We start from the raw sequence: 18,964 nt of genomic DNA on the forward strand, positions 1-18,964 counted from the left end.
TCCCACCCACAAGGGGCCTTTCCCCCTTGATCACTAATTGAGAAAATGCCTTACAGTTGGATCTCATGGAGGCATTTCCTTAACTGAAGCTCCTTCGTCTGTGGTACTTCCAGCTGTGTCAAGTTGACACAAAACTAGCCAGTACAGTAACCCAGACCCTGAAAGACAAATATGGTATGTACTTGCTTATATATGTGGATACCAGCTGTTAAGTCAATGAAAACCAAGCTATCATATATAGACCCAGAGAAGTTAGGTATAGTTTAAGGGACTGGGAGTGTATGTAGGCACAGAGATCTCTTTAGGAGAGGGAAATAGAATAGTTATGAATGGATTTTGGGGGGCAGGATGGAACAACAGGATCAGTGGGAGTGAGAAGGAAAGAGGAGAATAAGGGAGGGAATATGGTGGCCCATTTGGGAGATAGTATGGAAACCTAATGCTTCCTAAAATGTACACATATATAAAGACAATCTAAATGAAATTGCCAAAAAATGGGGGAGATAGAGCCCCAACCATCGAACTATCATCACCAAATGAAGCTTTCAGTACTGGGATTGGGCCATATCTAATTGAGCTGTTGGCCAAAGGGCTCCCATGGGAATCCAGGCTGTTGCCAAGAGTGTAAGTTGCTCTCTTCAAACTGATCATAAGTTGTTAACAACACCACCAACACAACTAGTTGAACATGGCAAAGTTGAGCTGGTGCCTGAATGGAGCTTTTACTTCTATATGATGGTGTCTTTGGTACAGTAAGGTACTTTGTAAGCTACCAGATGAGAAACTTAAACACCAAACCAGATATGAATCCTCTGATCTACAATGGTGTACTGCCTACAAGATATGCTAGGGCAATGGTGGCACAAAGCTTGAAGTAACCAACCAATATTTCATTTGACTTAAGGCCTGCTTCACAAGATGGAACTCATCCTGATACTACCTGGGTGACCAAGAACCTGTGACTAGATGGCCCAAGTACCTAGGGTAAAACCAAATTCCACTGTTCTAAGAAACAAAACAGCAAAAAAAGGACAAATAAAAAACCCAAACTAGCAATAAAATGGCTCCTAATGACATTCTGCTGTACTCATAGATCAGTGCCTTGTTTAGGCAGCATCAGAGAAGCTTCCTCCTATAGCAGATTGGAACAAATACAGAGACCCACAGCCAGACATGATGCAGAGAATGAGAGACCTTGGAACATTCAGCCTTAAAGAGGATTTTTTCCTTCAAACCCCTCCCTTAGAGCTCAGGGAACCCAGCTGAAGAGAACTAAGAAGGGTGTAAGAGCCAGAGGGCATAGGGACACCAAGAAAACAAGACCCTCTAACCAACACGATTGATGGTTATATGAACTCTTCTGAGAATGAGCTGCACAGGGCCTGCAACGGTCTGCACCAGGTCCTGTGTGTATTTATGGCTTCTCGGTTAGTGGTTTTATAGGATCCCTGAGTATGTGAAAAGTGGGTCTCTGATTTTTGTGCTTTCTCTTCTTCTTCTCTTTTCCTTCTGTTTGCTACTTTTGTTCAACTCTGCTGTGATAATTTTTTTATCTTATTGTATTTTATTTTGTTATATTTCATTATTATATCTTAGAGGGCTGTTTGTTTTCTAATGCGATACATAAAAGGAGTGGATCTGGGTGGGAGGGGAGGCAGGGAGAACCTGGGAAGAGAAGAGGGAGGGGAAACTGTAATCAGGATATATCAACTGGATCCCTTTAGATTGTCTTACATTGTTGAATGTCTAGAGTTCTTTATAGATACCTTGTAATCTCTGTACACACTGTAATTTACAAATATTTTATTTGGGGCTGTGTTGTCACTTGATGGTATCCATATAACATATTTTATTAAATTTTTATGAAGTCTTCTAGTTTGTATCATACTTAAAATTCTATTCTCTAGTTCTAAGTTGCTTAAAACCTAAACTAAGGGGATCTAGAATGATGGGTCAACAGTTAAGAACATTGGCTGCTCATCCAGAGGACCCAAGTTTCACTGCTGTTAGCAGTTACCACCATGACAGCTCATAACTGTAACTCTAGTCCCAGGGGATCTATTATCTTTATTGTAGCAACTACATGTTACAAAAAAAATTATCTATTTTTACCACATTTAAGTGTAGAGATCAGTGGCAAAATTATTCATATCGTTAGATAATCACTGCTATCATTTCCCAAATGTTTAGTAAGCCCCAATGTAGTAAATTTTCAAAGAGAAAAATATTCTGTTTCAAGACTGTTTGGGGTATTCCTGGCCTCTTATATTTTGGTATTAACTTTAGAGTTAATATATCAGTTTCTGCAATAGAGGTGTTGATATTTGATAGTAATTGCAGATCCTAAATTTATAGGATATACTTGGGGAAAACCACTCTTCTATAAAGATGAGATTTCTTCTCACTCATTTCGATCTTAATATCCTTCAAAAGACTTTTACTGTTTTAGTGTAAGTCACAGACTTCTTTGTTAACCTAATTTCATTTTTGTACTGACTTTTGCTACTGTATAGTGTATGTGTGAATTACTTAGGGTTAATTTGTAAGAGTTTAGAATATGCAAACAGAGGCATCTTTAATTTTCTTATTATTTATTTCATTTTCCTGCCTAATTCCCTGGTCAGAATTTCTATTACAATGCTGAGTAGAAACGCTACGATTGAAAACATCAAGTATAGTAGACTGGAGACTGCAGTCCTTTACAAGACCCACTTATAAAGTTGGCTCTCGAGTGGCATTTAAGAAGTTAGATTTCAGTGACGTTTCCATCATCACTAGATGAAAATGGCTCACCATCTCCAAACTGAAATGCAAATAAAGTGTGGTTTTCTTCAGGGGTGGGGAGAGACTGTAGTTGGTACATGCTAGGTAAAGGAAATTCTGGACTCCTCAGTTTAAGAGGACACTTTAGACATACTGTTACAAGCATGTTGTTAGAGAAATTAAGTATGCCCTGTGTGGTTTCAGTGAGAAGACTCTTGAAAACTCCCACAGATTGGTTTGTTTTTTTTTTTTTTAAGCTTCCTTGCCTGCTTTTTCCCATTTGTTGATTTTTGTTTTATCACTTTCTGCTTTTTATCTCATTTCTAGGCAAAATGAGCCTAGAGAATCAGCACACCTGGACCAGCTTTGCTGCCCTTTTAGCATATTTTGTTGTTGTTCTTGAGCTTAAGTGTAAAGCAGGTAGTCTTTCAACATGATGTTAGCTATGAGATTACTCACAGATGCCCCTTATCAAATGATGATGTATTCTATTCTATTTTTTAATTGTTCTTTTGAGGGAAAAAACCTTATTATTAGTTCAGCCTGACTTCACCATCACCATCATACTTTTCCTGTGATGGGATTACAAACATGTGTCAGTATTACTGGTACTTCCTATTTGTAACATATATTTTTCTTCTCCATCAAGAATGAGTGCTAGATTTTGTCAAGTACCTTTTTGGCAGTTATTGATAATGTAGGCTTTGTCCTTTATTCTACTACTAACACTCTATTACATTCGTTTTTACATATTAAACAAATCATACATTGCTAGACTAAATCAGGCCAGGTCGCAGATTTCTACTACACAAAACACACAATTTCACATAGTGCTTATAGCTGCTGCTAAGGTGAAAAAAAAAAAAAAAAAGGTTTACAAGAGAGCAAGGTGGAAGGGTGTATGTGAGTAAGGTTTATTAGAGATAATACTTTGATCAGAAATTTGAACAATGAACAGGAGACACTGGGATGGAGATAATTCCAGGTGGAGACAGGCCAGGGAAACTAAATATGGTTACAGGTAGGAACAAGCTTAAGTGTCTTTAAAGTTATAGCCTCAACAGCAAGATGTCCGCAGTAGTCAAAGCAAAATGTACACGGCAAGATGAAAACAGATGATACAGAGAACTTGTGGATCACGGTAGGGAAACTCCAATTTCTTTGCGGTTGTGAGAGCAAAGCATCAAAGCATATTTTCTCAACCTGTCAGGTAGCTTTACTCCGCCCCTTTCCTTTATCCTGGAAAATTCTACAATCAACTCTGGGACACGATTCTTCTTAACTTGCCAGAAAGGCCGGGCACCTTAATCACTGAGAGATTACCGATTTGTTTGGGCTACTAGGAAGTTAGCTTCTTTCCCACACTGTTTCTTTATCCTTGTAGCCCCAGGAGTGGTGGTCCCTTAAGTGGCGTACAATGAAAAGAACTCTCAACCCCTTCAGCGCTGCCAGCTTTGGCTCCTTTCCACAGCTCGGTGCTGTACGCAGAGGCACTGAGCAGCGGCTGCCTTGGATACTGAGTGGCAGCATCATTCCTGCCGTTCATTCTGCAACCGAGCAAGGCTTGCATTTCAAGGATACAGCCTGGACTGAGGAAGCCTCCAGGGAGATGCGTCCCCCAGGCTTCCAGGTGCCTGCAGCCTCTTTCTACTCCTTTTTGCAGATGCAAGGCAACCATCCTGGAACTCTCAGCACACACTTTCCTGGCTTGGATAGATTGCCGCCTCCTTCCCTCCCCATCTAAGGAACTTGTAGCAGGGATGCCCTCTGCAGACAAATCCAGTTTAGCTGCAGTCCACCCAGCACCCAGCCCTCCACCTTCGTCCTTTCTAACCATTGTCCCACTCCACTCACCCAGGATGCGAGTGACGCCTAGGGTCAACTTCTCAAGGTGCGGCTTGCTGCCGGCTTGCAGTGGGGGCGGTGTCTCCTCCATGGCACGCGTCCTCACGACGCGCGCGGCGGCGGCGGCGGCAGCGGCGGCCCCAGTCCCCGGCGCCGCCGTGGACAGCCGGCCTGCCGGCTGACGCGCCCGACCCCGCCTCAGGTCTGCGGCCGTCGGGCTCAGGGCATGCCGGGAGTTGTAGTTTTCAGCGCCTGAGGGCTCCGCCAGGAGAGGATGGGCGGCCCGGGCGGCTTTGGCAGCGGCACTTCCGCCGGGAGCTCGTTCCCGCGACCCTGGCCCGGGCTTCGCCTCACATCTCCGCGACCCCGCCTCGCCTCGGCCGGGAGCCTCTCCCCTCGCCGGGGCCGGAGGCGCAGGCGGGGGCGGGCCTCTGCGCCGAGCGGCCAATGGGGACCAAGCCTGGCGGCCGGGGCGTGGCGGCCCCGGCTCCACGCCTCCAGTGGCGGTTGTTTCAAGATGGCGGGCGCGGCAGGCCCCTCCCTGCCGGGCTCAGCGTTCTGGAGCCGCGACTGTATCCTTTGCCCCGCTGCTAGGGGGCGCCGCGCCCTCCTGGGTGGCGAGGGCGGGGGCGCGAGGCTTTATGTGGTCCAGAGAAGCGTGGCGCGGACCCCGGCCTAGGGTCGGGCCTTTCCACTTCGGGCTGGGTGCCGGACTCGCCCATCACCTGGCGGCGACGTGTCGCTAGGTGGGAATTCTGGCTCTCGGGTAACCCGCCCTCCTTAGCCGTGGGTTCTGCAAAGATGGCCTGTAATGGGGGAGTCTCAGCCAGGGCTGGAAGCGCCCCTCTGCCATCCCTTGCAGGAGATCGCTGGCTGATGGTGTGAAGTGAGCTTGTAGGGGTGGGGAGAACAAGTGTGGGTGGACACAGTTGCTAGCTGGGCTGAGCCCTTTTCTCTTAATTTGGAATTACCAAGTGCACAACACTAGGAGCAAATCAGGTGGTTTGATTTGCTTTTTTGGTCTCCTAAGGCCCTTTAGTGATGCCGAATTTTCTAGCGCATCGTTAGGAGAGGTGTAGGCTTCATTGGAACGAGTTCTGCTGGGGCTAGGGAATAAGATAAGAAATGCCTGGACGCAGTGTTGATTTACTAGATTGTGGGTCACCCCTGCTGGAAATTGAAGTTTGGGGATTGTTTTTGTTCAGGAGGCTGTGAAGCTTTCTAGCCGCGCAGTAATTAGAATTCCCAGTTCACTAACTGACAAGATTTCACAGTGGTTCAATTCTAGGATTAGGTTAGCTGCTGCATCCTAAACTTTGGTTTGGGTTATACTTCCTTCCTGTAGGGGCATTACTTGAGAGAGGAAATGTAATCAGTGTTTCTGAGTGCCCGCAAAGAGGCCAGTTGGCTTGCTAGGAGAGGCGATGACATTGTTTCAGGCATTACTGTTACCTTTGGCAGAATCATTCTGGACAGTCTCTTCTGCTTAGCTCCAAGGGAAACTTAGAAAATTGTATTACCCGTTTCCTTTATTGAGTTACTTAGAGTTTCATGTGTGCAGAGAGGAATACTTTTGCATTCTGTGCTGCTGAGTGTTTAGAGTTGTACACTCTCGAAACAGAATTATCGCTTGTCTCTGATAGGTGGGTGAGAAGCAAATGAAATTACCGACTTGTACTGTAGAAGAAAGCGCACCAATGCACTCTCAAAGCAATTCTTTTTTTTTTTTTTTCCTTTTCTTTTCTTTTACCTATTAGAGTCAAGAAGCAAATCTGTGCATTAGGCCCACTGTACTAAATTAGAAAGTCAAGAAATCGGGATCAACCTTTGCCTTAGGAAACAGAGTTATTTGCTTATAACAGCTAATGGTATTTTTCTAATATAGAATGGAGGAGGTAACGGTCTGTTTCCCTGGGACTGAACAGATTAACAATGTGTGGTCCAAACCTTTGCTTTTGTTGTTAGTGTGTTCCATGCACTTATGTAGTCATAACACTCACTGTTTGTTAGAGAAGTGATAATATAGTCCCTATCTTTTACATTTTCTCATGCTTTGAATAGTTACTGTAAAGCATAAAGCATTTCCATCTATCTACTAATGATAAGAAATTGAAATTGTGGTAATTATGTTCTATAGAAATTCAGATGTAAGGAAGATATTGGAAAGTTATTGGTATCTCCTTTTTTCCTAGGGCTTTTTAATGACCAATTAACATTCAGCCTCTGATACTTTCATTCTATATTTTCATAGGACATACAGCTATATTTAATTACATTGTTGGTGATTATTTGCTGAAAAAATTTGTAAGTTATGTACCATTTGGTCTTTGGATCGTGATTTCTTTCTGTCACATTGGTGATCATTTCCCAGACCACTCCATGATAAAATTTTCCCTAGGAAGAAAGACAGATAGTGTGCACCTATGGTCTGGTATTCTTTGTGTATTATTCAGTAAGAGATTTTTTATTGCTCCCCTTAAACAAATCAATGTGATTGAGAGATTTGTCAGTTTCTATCACTGAGAGCAGATAATCAATGACCGAATATCATCTTTACAAAAAGGGGTTTGTATCTCCTGCAGTTGATTTAGCAGTGCTATCTGACACAATGTTTTGGCATCTTATATATGAATACTGAGAACACCACATTGCGTTTCATAGTTTAAATCATCTGGTAAAACACAATCTTATGGTTGTGAATCTATTACTTTAGTAATCCATAAAGTTCATAGCAGTGTTAGAAGTGGATACTCTTTCTACAGGATCTAAATTTGGTTACCAATGTGTACTTGCTGGACTAACAGTATTAATAATAATATTAACAGTTTTGGACTATAAGGGAGTAGTCCAAAACATTGCAATAATTATCATCTATGCCATTGAGTTTTTAAATAAAAATAGATGAAGACTTTACATTGATGTAAAACGAATTTATCAGAAAGCCTTTGTGATAAATAGTAACTTCATATACCTGTGTTGCTGGCAAATGATTCCTTCACTGTTTGGAGGGTTAGAGAACAGTAAGTAACTTAGCTTATTTCTTTCACATGTTGCTTCCTCTATTCCACTTCTGCCCCAGATCCCAAATACTACTTTCCTTCTGGGGATATAAAATGTTACCATCATCAAAAACATTCTATAACTTGTTGAAATACTTCTAACTAAAGAAATAGAGAAATAAGGTGGGATATAGGTCCAGTATCAACTTGGCATACCTGTTGTCCTTTTGATCTTTCTAAATATATATATATATATATATAAACTTTGTTGGGACATTCAGTATAAGTTAAATATTTGAGTTCTTAATGAAACAAAGTAGTTGTTATAAGTATTGGAAGAGACAGCTTCTAATGCTATTTTTTAAAAAAATGTTTGTTAAAATTAGTAATTAGAGCTGTTCGGATCATACCTCATAGAAATAAGTATCAGTTTTATCCCTTTATGTTTGACAATATAAACTAGGTATTCTTTTTTTTGGGAATCCATACAAAATTGAATATACAGGTTGAAAAACCATCATTTTGTGTTAACATTTTAGAGAGATAAGATTACGAATAAACAGAATGCATGTATCTACTAATTATAGGTGCCTGACAGAAAAATAAAGGCCAAAGAATGGGGAGAGGTGTCACACTTGGAGGGAATTGTGCAGTTTTAAGTACCTATGTGGTTAGCCAGTAAAGGCCTCAGTCAAAAAGGATGTATGACTAAAGATAATGACTGAGTAAGTCTGAAGATTTTGAGAAAGCTGTTTAGCTGAGGAAATCATAAATGAAAAGTCTGACACAGGAACTTGTATAGTCACTAATAAATTAAAGGATGCCGGTTGTACTGACTGGCTTTGTGTATCAGCTTGACACAAGCTGGAGTTAGCACAGAGAAAGGAACCTCTGTGAGATCCAGCTGTAAGTCGTTTTCTCATTTAGTGAATAAGAGTTGGAGGGCCCATCATGGGTGGTACCATTCCTGGGCTTGTAGTCCTGGGTTCTAAGAAAGCAAGCTGAGCAAGCAAGGGGAACCAAGCCAGTAAGTAGCATCCCTCCATGGCCTCTACATCAGCTCCAGCTTTCTGATCTTCTTGAGTTCCAGTCTTGACTTCCTTTGGTGATGAACAGCAATGTGGAAGGGTAAACTGAATAAACCCTATCCTTCCCAACTTGCTGCTTGGTTATGATGTTTGTACAGGAATAGAAACCCTAAGACACCAGTAGTGAAGTGGGACTATAACAAGAACCAAGAAGAAGGGTAGGGTGGTAGAATCAGAGACTGAACATTGTAGGCCTTGTAACTACTTGTATTCTTATTCTGAATAGTTATGACAGAGTTTTAAAATGTTCATTCTGACCACTGTAAAAAGTAGAACATTGAGGATTTTTTGTGGGGACAAGAGAGGGCTGTAGGAGGCAATGACAGTAATTCTGGTGAGAGAAAGATGATTTGGATTTATGTCACATTGTTGGTCAGAAGTTGTTGGGGTGTAGGCATATGTTGAAGGTTATGCCACCAGAGTTTTCTGAATGTGAGATATGAAATAACATTTAAGACTAACTCTGTGATTTGGTGTTGGCTTGAGCAGCTAGGAGTATGGGAAAGGCTTTATGAGGAGCCATCTCTGAGATGAACGTAAGGACTTTAGTTCTCAGGTATCTTTTATGTATGTCAGTGTTAAATTTAGCAGGTTGGCTTGAGCTAAGGATTAATTTGGCAGAAGTCAGCTCACTGATAGTACTTAAGGACAGGAGAATTAAGATCCCTTATAGAATAAGGAAAGAAAACACTCTAAATCAGGAGTCCTGAGACTCCCTTAAGTGACAAAGGATGGCTAGGCTAGAGGAGTTGAAGGGGAAGGAGCAAGATTGTTATAAAAGTCATAAGAAAACTATGAGTGCGGTATATATGAAGCTAAGCAAACCAATTTTGGTGAGTGGTCATTTATATCAAATCCTGTTCATTGATCAATGCAAAGAAGCCTATGAATTAATTGATAGGCTCACCAATATTGGGGCGTTAGAAATAGTTTTGTTGGGTTGATAAAATCAAGGCTTGGTTGGGATAAGTTTATGACTAATTAGTAGAGGAAGTGGAAACACTGGAAAGTTTCTCAGGAGAAGTTTTGATGTAAAAGAGGAAGAAATGTAGTAACGGGATACAGGGTTAAGGGATTTAGTTTCCTATTTTGAGAAAAGTAGAGAGTAGCACATCTTTAGATGCTAGCAGAGAAACTTAATAGAAAACAAAAAAAGGTTGATTGAGGAAAACAGGATTGAAAACATAAGCAGCAATATCCTTGGGAGAAAAGGGAAAAAAGGGTGTGTGTGTGTGTCTGTGTGTCTGTGCATGTGTAAGGGCTTCTCCATTGCTTATAGATTGAGGTGTGAACACTTCTGTTAGCAATAAGGGACCATTGGGAGGTCTTACTAGTTTGTTGACTTAAGGCAATAGAAAACAGATTATTAGCTGAGAGTACGAGTGGTGGCAGTGTATCAGGATTGGAGGAGGAGAGAGGTGGGCGTATTTGAGCTTATGAAGCTGAATAGGGTTCCCATTTTCATTCTGGCTCTTCTCCTCCAGTTGTGAGCAGACTCCTTTGTGAGTGATCTAGAAAAGGTCACCTATTTGCAGGACACCCATGGAGGACGCCCTCCATTATCTCCTAAGTAAAAGCACTGCTATCTGGAGCATAGTCTGTGCCATTGTCTTGTTATTTTATCTGGAGCATAGTCTGTGCCATTGTCTTGTTATTTTATCTGGAGCATAGTCTGTGCCATTGTCTTGTTATTTTATCTGGAGCATAGTCTGTGCCATTGTCTTGTTATTTTTCCCTGCTTTGTCTTTTCCTCTTCAGGTACATTTCAAACATTAAACATTTATTGAGTGCCCACTGTATAAAGGCTCTGTGTTAGAGTAAGGATATAAAGTAAAAGAGAGGTTTATGGTGCTCGGGAGATCATACCATTTTATTTGATTGAGCTATTTTGAAATGGTGAATTCAGTGTTAGCTTCTTTGGAGTCATAATTATAATTCTCCAAAGCGGTCAAAGCTCCATCCACTTTCTGAGGAAATTGAATATTCATTTATTTATTTGACACAGAGTTTAGTGTAGTGGATCTCTTGATCTTTTTCCTTCATCCCCTAAGTACTTGGATTATACCTGATTATGGTGATACCTAGTCTATAGCCAAAGTCTTAAACTTGTGATGGATAGCACATGTGCTGCAGTTGGCTGATAGAAACCACCCAGTAGCTCAGCTAGGTCTGGTCTAAGAACTCGGACTTTTCTCTTACTGTGGGTGATAGATCTTAGGTCCTTGCTCATTCCAGGTGAGCCTTCTACAGTCCCAGCCCTTACCTCACTCATACCCCACACCTTTCTCCACCTTGGAGACAGGGTCTTAACTCAGACTGGCCTTGAACTCATTCTGTAGTCCAGGAACGTCTTGAGCTCCCCCAGCCTTAGCCTCCCCAGCAGCTAGAATAATAGACTTGCATCACCAAGTCCAGCATACTGCTAGGCAATTCCAGTTAGTAATGCCTGGAAAAGATTCCATCACTAGGATTGATACGGAGCTAAAAGATTTATTTACTTACTTTACTAGTAAATTACAATGTCATATATAATAATTGTTTTCCTATGCCTGCAACTACTCCCTCTGTTTTCCCTATTTCCTATGTTTAGTTCTTTTAGTAGCCACAGAACATCATTGAGGCCTTCCTTCTGCATGATACTGACTTTGGAATGAATCATCACTGACTTTATAGATGTGTGTGTGCATGCGACATTTGCGACAGAAAAATGTGTGTCTGTCTGCCTATGTTTTCTGAATTTCTCCTTTTGAAATTGAAAATATTTTTATTAGGTATTTTGAAAATATTTACTTTCCTAGATTTTTTTCATGGCTCTATAGTAGGACTTGGAATATTTTATAAATGTTTTACAGAAGAGTAAATCTTCCTTAGTGTTTGTATGACTGACTTCCCTAAAAGGTTTTTGACCTTCAGAACGAATGTCTATTTTGAAATGATTTATTTTTCCTACGTTGTGCATGGTTTGTAAGAGGAAAGTGGCAGAGTGCATGTCAGAAAAGTATTCCTGTTTGGGAGCAAGTGTGGGGGAAAGCTCCGGGGACTGTTGTGTAAAATACTCATTCTGTTTTCATTTTCTAAGAAGTAGCAAGGAAGAAGTAAATTCTGAATTGTAAGGTCAAAAGCGATAGCGTAGTGTACAGAACAAGGGCAGCATGGATCTGAGTGTTCTGTAGTCCTTTCCTTTATGTTTCTTCCAGTTTCTGATGAAGACCAGTCGGTGGTTTATGTTCCAGGTATGATTTCTAAAGTTCTCGAAGCTTCCCTTATTCCCTAAGTGTCGGAGAAAATTAAACATAGGGACAAGCTTGTATGGAACAAGCCATTTCAACATAAAAAAATTTTCAAAACAAAATTTAAAAAGCAAATGTTTTAAAATATTGGACTAGATCCTCTTAAGATCTGAAATAGTGACTCATCATAGGGTCTGGCTGGGCAAGCCCGCATTTATAGTTTATAAAAGTGCTTCATTTATTAAAGAAAAGAGATTCTTTTTTGAAAATTTACATTTCATATCTCAAAGGAAAATATAAAAAGTTGATTCAGGTTAAATACAAGATATTATGCTTATTGACTGTTCAGTTGGAAGAGTAGTCAGAGGGGATCATTGAAGATACTCTAGGTAAAACAATCCTGTAATTTCCTAAATGCTCTCTCAGTACGATTTCATTTATTGCTTTTAATGTGACTTATGAATGTCTATAGCATCTAACTGAATTATTTCTTTAACCTTCTTCACACACACATACACACACACACACACACACACACACAGGAGTTTTAAATTGAAAAACTTAATAAGATCAAATTCTAAAGTCTTGTTTAATAAACATTCTTAGGAATCTCCACAGAAGGAAATACAAGATCAAGACTCAAGTTGATAAATCCAAAAGTTGATGTTAAAGTTAAGGCTTCCAGGGTGACTGATGCTTCTGTCTCCATGGAGTCTTTAAAAGGTGCTGGAGATTCAGTAGCCGAACAGGTCAGTAATGTTTTACTTATCCAGGTTTTTGTGTGTATACATGTTGCATGCATGCATGCATGCATGTGTGCATGCTTGTGTGTATGTGTGTGTGTGTGTGTATGTGTGTGTGTGTGGAGTGGGGTCATGGGTGCACACATGTGTGCATGTGTGGAAATGAGAAGTTGGTTATTCTCCTTTAGTTCTCTATCACTCCACTTTGTTTTGTTTTGCTTGTTTCCATGGGGGCCTTTTGTTTGTAACACAGGTCTCTATTGAATCCCCCTGCTCAGGCTCTATGGGTGTGCCTGTCTCTGCCTAGTGGTAAAGTTACAAACAAATGCTACTATGTTCTCATTTGAACTCAGGTCCTCATGCTTGAGTGACAGGCACTTTACTGACTGAGCCTCTCCCTAGCTTGTTAGTTTTATATATACTGCTCAGTAAAGATACAAAAACCTTCAAAGGATGGCCTTTTTGTGTCTTTAGGAATTACAAACCCTTTAATGATCCTTGATAGTAAGTATCAGTATAAAATATCACTTTGCAAGAGTTTTGCTCCAAAAAAGGATAGATGTGCTTTAAGCTTTAGCCAGGAAAATGAATTCTCTTATTAGTTTTCGAAATATTTAAATTTTACATTTTATGTTTTTCTGGCATTGATTGGTAAGTCAAATTTATTTTTTATGATTAGGTATTCTTTAAGTTTTTATTCTTAGAAATGTATTTGTTGATGGCTGATACTTTTATATTAGAATGAAATTTGTATATAGAAAATCAGCCTGAATTATTATGCCTTTCACTTAGAAAATAATGTTACTTTTTAAAAATTTTGTTTTGTTTTATTTTATTTTATGTTTAAGAGAAACAAAACAAAACTTTTTGTTTTGTTTTTGATTTTTTGAGCCAGGGGCTCCTATATACCAGGTAGACTTTCTTGACTTTCCTATGTAACTGAGTCTGGCCTTGAGCTCATGATTTCCTTGCCCCTGCCCACCACCCCCATGCCCCCCCCCTCAACCCCCCCCAGTAGTAGGATTGCAGCAAAACCCTAGTTATAGTCTTTGGCTTTTGTCATTCTTTTTTAACATGTGTGTTGTGCCTGTCCATGTATGTATGTTGGTGTATATGGAGGCCAGAACTTGACATCAGCTCTCTTCCTCAGTTTCTTTCTACTTCACTTAATGAGGCAGGATATCATGTTGAACCCAGAGATGGCCAAATCTGGCTAGTCTTACCAGTTTTTTAGGGGGGTCATCTATTTATGCTTCGCAACTGCTACAGAGCTAGTAGTCTTTATCCATTGAACTACTTGCCCTTTTGTAGGCCAGTGCTGGTTTTGGCTTCTTCATAATGGTGTTCACACATTCCTGTGGCACATGTGTGTGTGTGTTTTGGGGAGGGGTCTGTTTTGTTTTAACCAATATGTTTCAAAGTAAAAGTCACTTTATTGTAATGCTATAATTGATAAGTTTTCTTTCTTCAGTCAAAAGTTGACATTAGTGTTTGTAATCTATGCCTCACAGGCAGAATCGTCTTTCTGCTTATGTTGTGTGGCTTTTTCTGGGGAGAACTGATCAACCTGGTATTCATCTCAGACAGGACTCTAAAGAAACTGTTTCACCCTAGGCTATCTTGGTAAATCATTGAATTTCCTGGGATTACTAACAAGAGCTTGGGTGACTTCAAGGGAGTTGCATCACCAAAGTCTTAGCCCACTGTGGGTGACAATTCAGAAAGTTACCTCCTGTTCAGCTTGCAGGCAGCAGCCCTCTCCTCAAACTGTGCCTTGGTTTTAGAATTTGAGGGAGTGATGTAACTTTCAGAGCCTTGGCAGTTTCTGTAGCATCCTGGATCTTAGGCCTCTTCCCTCCTGGAGAAATAGGGCTTCATTTTGGAGGAAACAGCTACACAACAGTTTGTTTTGTTACTGACTTTATCCTTCTTCCTAGGTATTCTCATTTTTTGAGGTATTGTCTGTGCTGTGACTGTTTTGTAGAATTACAGAGTTGTTCTAGCGACTGGCGTCTGACAAAGCCCAAAGTACCCCCAAACATTTACTGAAACTATTTACAGAAAGTGTTTCAAAATTTCTTTCTTTTTTTAAAATTTTTTTTATTAGATATTTTCTTTATTTACATTTCAAATGTTATTCCCTTTCCTAGTTTCCCTTCAGAAAATCCCCTATCCCCTCCCCCCTCCCCCTGCTCCCCAACCCATCCACTCCTGCTTCCTGGCCCTGGCATTCCCCTATACTGGGGCATAGAACTTTCACAGGACCAAGGACCTCTCCTCCCATTGATGACTGACAAGGCCATCCTCTGCTACATATACAGCTAGAGCCACAAGTTCCGCCATGTGTTTTCTTTGATTGGTGGTTTAGGTACAGGGAGCTGGGGGGAGGGGGGAGGGAGGGTACTGGTTAGTTCATACTGATGTTCCTCCTATGGGGTTTTAATCCCCTTCAACTCCTTGGGTACTTTCTCTAGCTCCTTCATTGGGGACCTTGTGGTCCGTCCAATGGATGATTGTGAGCATCCACTTCTGTATTAGTCAGGCACTGGCAGAGCCTCTCAGGAGACAGCTATATCAGGCTCCTGTCAGCAAGCTCTTGTTGGCATCTGCCATAGTGTCTGGGTTTGGTGGTTGTTTATTCGATGGATCCCCAAGTGGGGCAGTCTCTGGATGGTTATTCCTTCAGTCTCTGCTCTGAACTTTTTCTCTGTAACTCCTTCCATGAGTATTTTGTTCCCCCTTCTAAGAAGGATTCTGAGCTTCTGGGCTAATATCCACTTATCGGTGAGTGCATATCATGTGTGTTCTTTTGTGATTGGGTTACCTCACTTATGATGATATCCTCCAGATACATCCATTTGTCTAAGAATTTCATAAATTCATTGTTTTTAGTAGCTGAGTGGACCTCCATTGTGTAAATGTACCACATTTTCTGTATCCATTCCTCTGTTGAGGGACATCTGGATTCTTTCCTGCTTCTGGCTATTATAAATAAGTCTGCTATGAACATAGTGGAGCATGTGTCCTTATTACATGTTGGAGCATCTTCTGGGTATATGCCTGGGAGTGGTATTTCTGGATCTTCTGGTAGAACTTTGTCCAATAAAATCTATCATTTTTCTGAGGAACCGCCAAACTCATTTCCAGAGTGGTTGTACCAGCTTGCAGTCCCACCAGCAATGGAGGAGTGTTCCTCTTTCTCCACATCCTGTCCAGCGTCCACTGTCACTCGAGTTTTTGATCTTAGCCATTCTGACTGGTGTGAGGTGGAATCTCAGGGTTGTTTTGATTTGCATTTCCCTGATGATTAAGGATGTTGAACATTTCTTTAGGTGCTCCTCAGCCATTTGGTATTCCTCAGTGGAAACTTTCTAATGTATAATTGTGGAGACATTTTTCATCTTTTACTGATGTTCGGTGAACCCCAGAACAGTTGTCCTTTTGGGTGGCATTTGGACTAGAATGGCAAGTTTCAGTACTTGCTGTAATTGATGCTGGCATGAGACCGTGTACACCAGACGGGGTATGAGAAGCATAGCTAGTTACACTTCCTTCAGTAGTCTCAGGGTTTTGTTTGCAGTGTCTAGTTTTATTCTGTGGCTGTTATCATTATTATCATGTGCTCTGACCCACAGCAACCTGGAGAGGGAAGGGTTTATTCAGCACGCCGTTCCAGGTCATAGTTCAGACTTCAAGTCGAATCTAGTTGTTGGCTTGCTCTCTGGCCTGAGATGAAAAACATCTGTCTCAGTTACACAGCTTTGCGCCTGTGGCCTGAAGATGGTCTTAGGAAATGTTAAAGGATGGACTTGGTGGAGCTTTATTGTTGTTTTGTTTTTAATAAATTTTCATTTACAAAAGTATATAGTGAGCTAAATTTGTCTTTCAGCTATAGTTTTCAAAACCCTGTTCTATACAGACTGATGTATTTTTATTTTTAAGCAATGTTTAGTTTTACGTGTTTGGAATTTTATATACTCATACAATATGTATCATAGGACTAAGTATTTTTGCTTGTCAGTGGATTCATGACAATTCTTAATGCTGTATATAGTAATTTGTAAATTTCTTTTAACTAATATGTTAGTACTTATTCACTTATTTTAACTAAAGAGATAGGTCAGCATTTCAGAGCCCTTGCTACTGGTGACTCAAAACCACCTAGAACTCCAGTTCTGGGGCATCTGATGCCATATTCTGGCCTCTCTGGGCACTGCATACATGTGGTGCTTAAACATACATGCAAGGTGAAACCATCACACATATCTTATGGTGATGCACTCCTTTAATCCCAGCACTGGGGAGGCAGAGGCAGGGGAATCTCTTGAGTTGGAAGCCAGCCTGGTCTACAGAGTTCTGTGACAGCCATGGCTACATAGAGAAACCCTGTCATTTAAAAAGTTGTTAAATTGGTACTGGAAAAGCGAAAAGGAAACAGTAATATATTGTGAGGTATTGACTGTAAAACACCGGGACCATTTTCCGGGGCTGGATGAACAAGAACAGGTTTGAAGTAGTAAGACTTAGAATGTTGGGACATGTGCTTAAATTTGAAGCTTGGACTTCTGTGACAGGGTACCTTGACTGGCTTTGCTGTCTGCCTTTCAGAGGCTGAGTTCTAGAAACAATTATATACTGGAGCCAATTGTCCTTGTGAGAATAACAGACTGGAATGGCACTGAAGGCACCAGGAAGCAGACAAGAAGGATTATATTCTTTTCTTTCTTACAACCTTGGTCTCAGTCTAGCTCTTTCTACAGCAGAGTTTATCAGACAGCCAGATGCCAAAGGAGAAATGGGGTCCCTGAAGTCCTAGCTCAGTATTACAGTACTGGACATGGAAGGATGAGCTTCAAGATGAAAGGCAGTCGTGAAACCACAAAATGGGCAGTGCTCGTGCAGAAATATGCCAAGTTGTGCTGTTCTCGGGGTGATATGCATTCATGTTTTCAGGTCTTGCTGTTAAGCACAGTGGCTAGCTGGGGAGGTGGCTTAGTTGGTCAGAGTGCTTGCCTACCAGCACCAAGGAAGCTGTGTGTGTTCAATCCCTAGCACCCCATAAAGTGAGTGTGGGGGAGTACATGTCTATAATCCCAGGCCTGTGCAGGCAGAGGTGGAATGATCAGAACCTCAGAGTAGTCTGAGGCGTCCCTGAAAACAAACAGCAACAGTACTTAAATGGCTGCTAAATTTGTGACCTGGGTGCCAGAGTTTGTGGTGTTTATTCCTGCAGCTGCCTTTGCTCCTTCTGTCCCCAGCTTCTGTTGCTAAGTCCAGTGCCTCCAGCCCCCCAGTTTGACTCTTTTAAGCTTTAATATTGACTTCATTCCCATCTTGAAAGATCTGCCTATGACATCATATGCTTCTAATTCTCTTCTTTTTTAAATGGCAATTTAAGTTTAATTTAGATTTAAATATTAATTAAAAATTTAAAAGATTGCCAATGTCTTTTATTTTAAATGAGTTTTAGGAAACTAGTATTTTATCTTGATTTCTACATATCATTATAGAAAAATTTTAAACATGGGAAATATATGAAGGAAGTAATAAAAACCTAAGCCACCCATGGAGTACTGTATACTAGAGAGTTCTGAATCTTTCTGTTTCTCTGATGAAGTGACAGACTTCCCTTTCTAATTTTCCAAATATTTCCACAAGGATGTCTGTAAAGGTGTCTTAAATTGGTCATACCAAAATCCAAATCCACTTTCTTTTTTCTCTTTCCCTTACTTATTTCCCGGATTCATTTTAAGGATCTTTCCTTGTTTTGGCTAGGTGAAAGGTTATATGTTAAGTCACTTTGACCTTTCACAAATGCTAGAATTAAGACCAAATGTTCCCTTTCTGTGTTGGTTCTCTTGTGACTCCTTGAATTCTATGGCTTTAAAGACCCATCTGGAATTGTCTGGAGAGAAGCTACTGTACTACAAACAAACAAACAAACAAACAAACCAAAAGAATAGCACAGTGTTTAGGTACAGAGCCTGGAGTCCAAGTTCCCACACCACTGTTATTTAACCACTGTAACTGGGGCCAAACTGTGAACTCTTAATGGAGAAGAGGAGCAGTGTCTGCCTAATTGCACTGCTGTAAAAATGAGAGGGGTAACAGGTAAAAAGTACTTATTGAGTTCTTGACACGTGAGAACACTGCAGGAAAATAAATTCCAGTTTCTCTTAGATCTGGCTCTTCAGGATTTTGATTTTTAAAAATTTGACAACAGTGTCTCCTAGCTAGCCTTTATACATCTTAAACTGTCCTGGGGCTACAGTGTCTTCCAAGTGACGCATGTCACC

The 18,964-nt window shown here is 40.8% G+C and overlaps 2 protein-coding genes across 5 annotated transcripts in view; one reads left to right on the top strand and one right to left on the bottom strand.

Annotated features, from left to right (window-relative positions):
- The window catches only part of Tpgs2 (tubulin polyglutamylase complex subunit 2), a 31,256-nt gene extending 26,283 nt beyond the window's left edge, over nucleotides 1-4,973 (bottom strand). Inside the window, exon 1 of the mRNA XM_021150475.2 lies at nucleotides 4,618-4,973. Coding sequence (XP_021006134.1) covers nucleotides 4,618-4,699 — 82 coding nt within the window. The 5' untranslated portion in view covers nucleotides 4,700-4,973. The remainder of the gene's footprint in view (nucleotides 1-4,617) is intronic.
- Nucleotides 4,974-5,000: 27 nt separating this feature from the next.
- Nucleotides 5,001-18,964, top strand: part of Kiaa1328 (KIAA1328 ortholog) — a 283,276-nt gene continuing 269,312 nt past the window's right edge. For 3 of the 4 annotated variants that reach the window (XM_021151131.2, XM_029472090.1, XM_029472091.1), the window contains exons 1-3: nucleotides 5,001-5,180; nucleotides 11,893-11,928; nucleotides 12,532-12,674. In XM_021151131.2, coding sequence (XP_021006790.2) covers nucleotides 5,126-5,180; nucleotides 11,893-11,928; nucleotides 12,532-12,674 — 234 coding nt within the window. In that variant the 5' untranslated portion in view covers nucleotides 5,001-5,125. The other variant, XM_029472092.1, reaches the window with a different exon arrangement.

The sequence above is a fragment of the Mus caroli genome, chromosome 18 (assembly GCF_900094665.2).
Source record: "Mus caroli chromosome 18, CAROLI_EIJ_v1.1, whole genome shotgun sequence".
In the NCBI taxonomy this organism is placed as follows: Eukaryota; Metazoa; Chordata; class Mammalia; order Rodentia; family Muridae; genus Mus; species Mus caroli.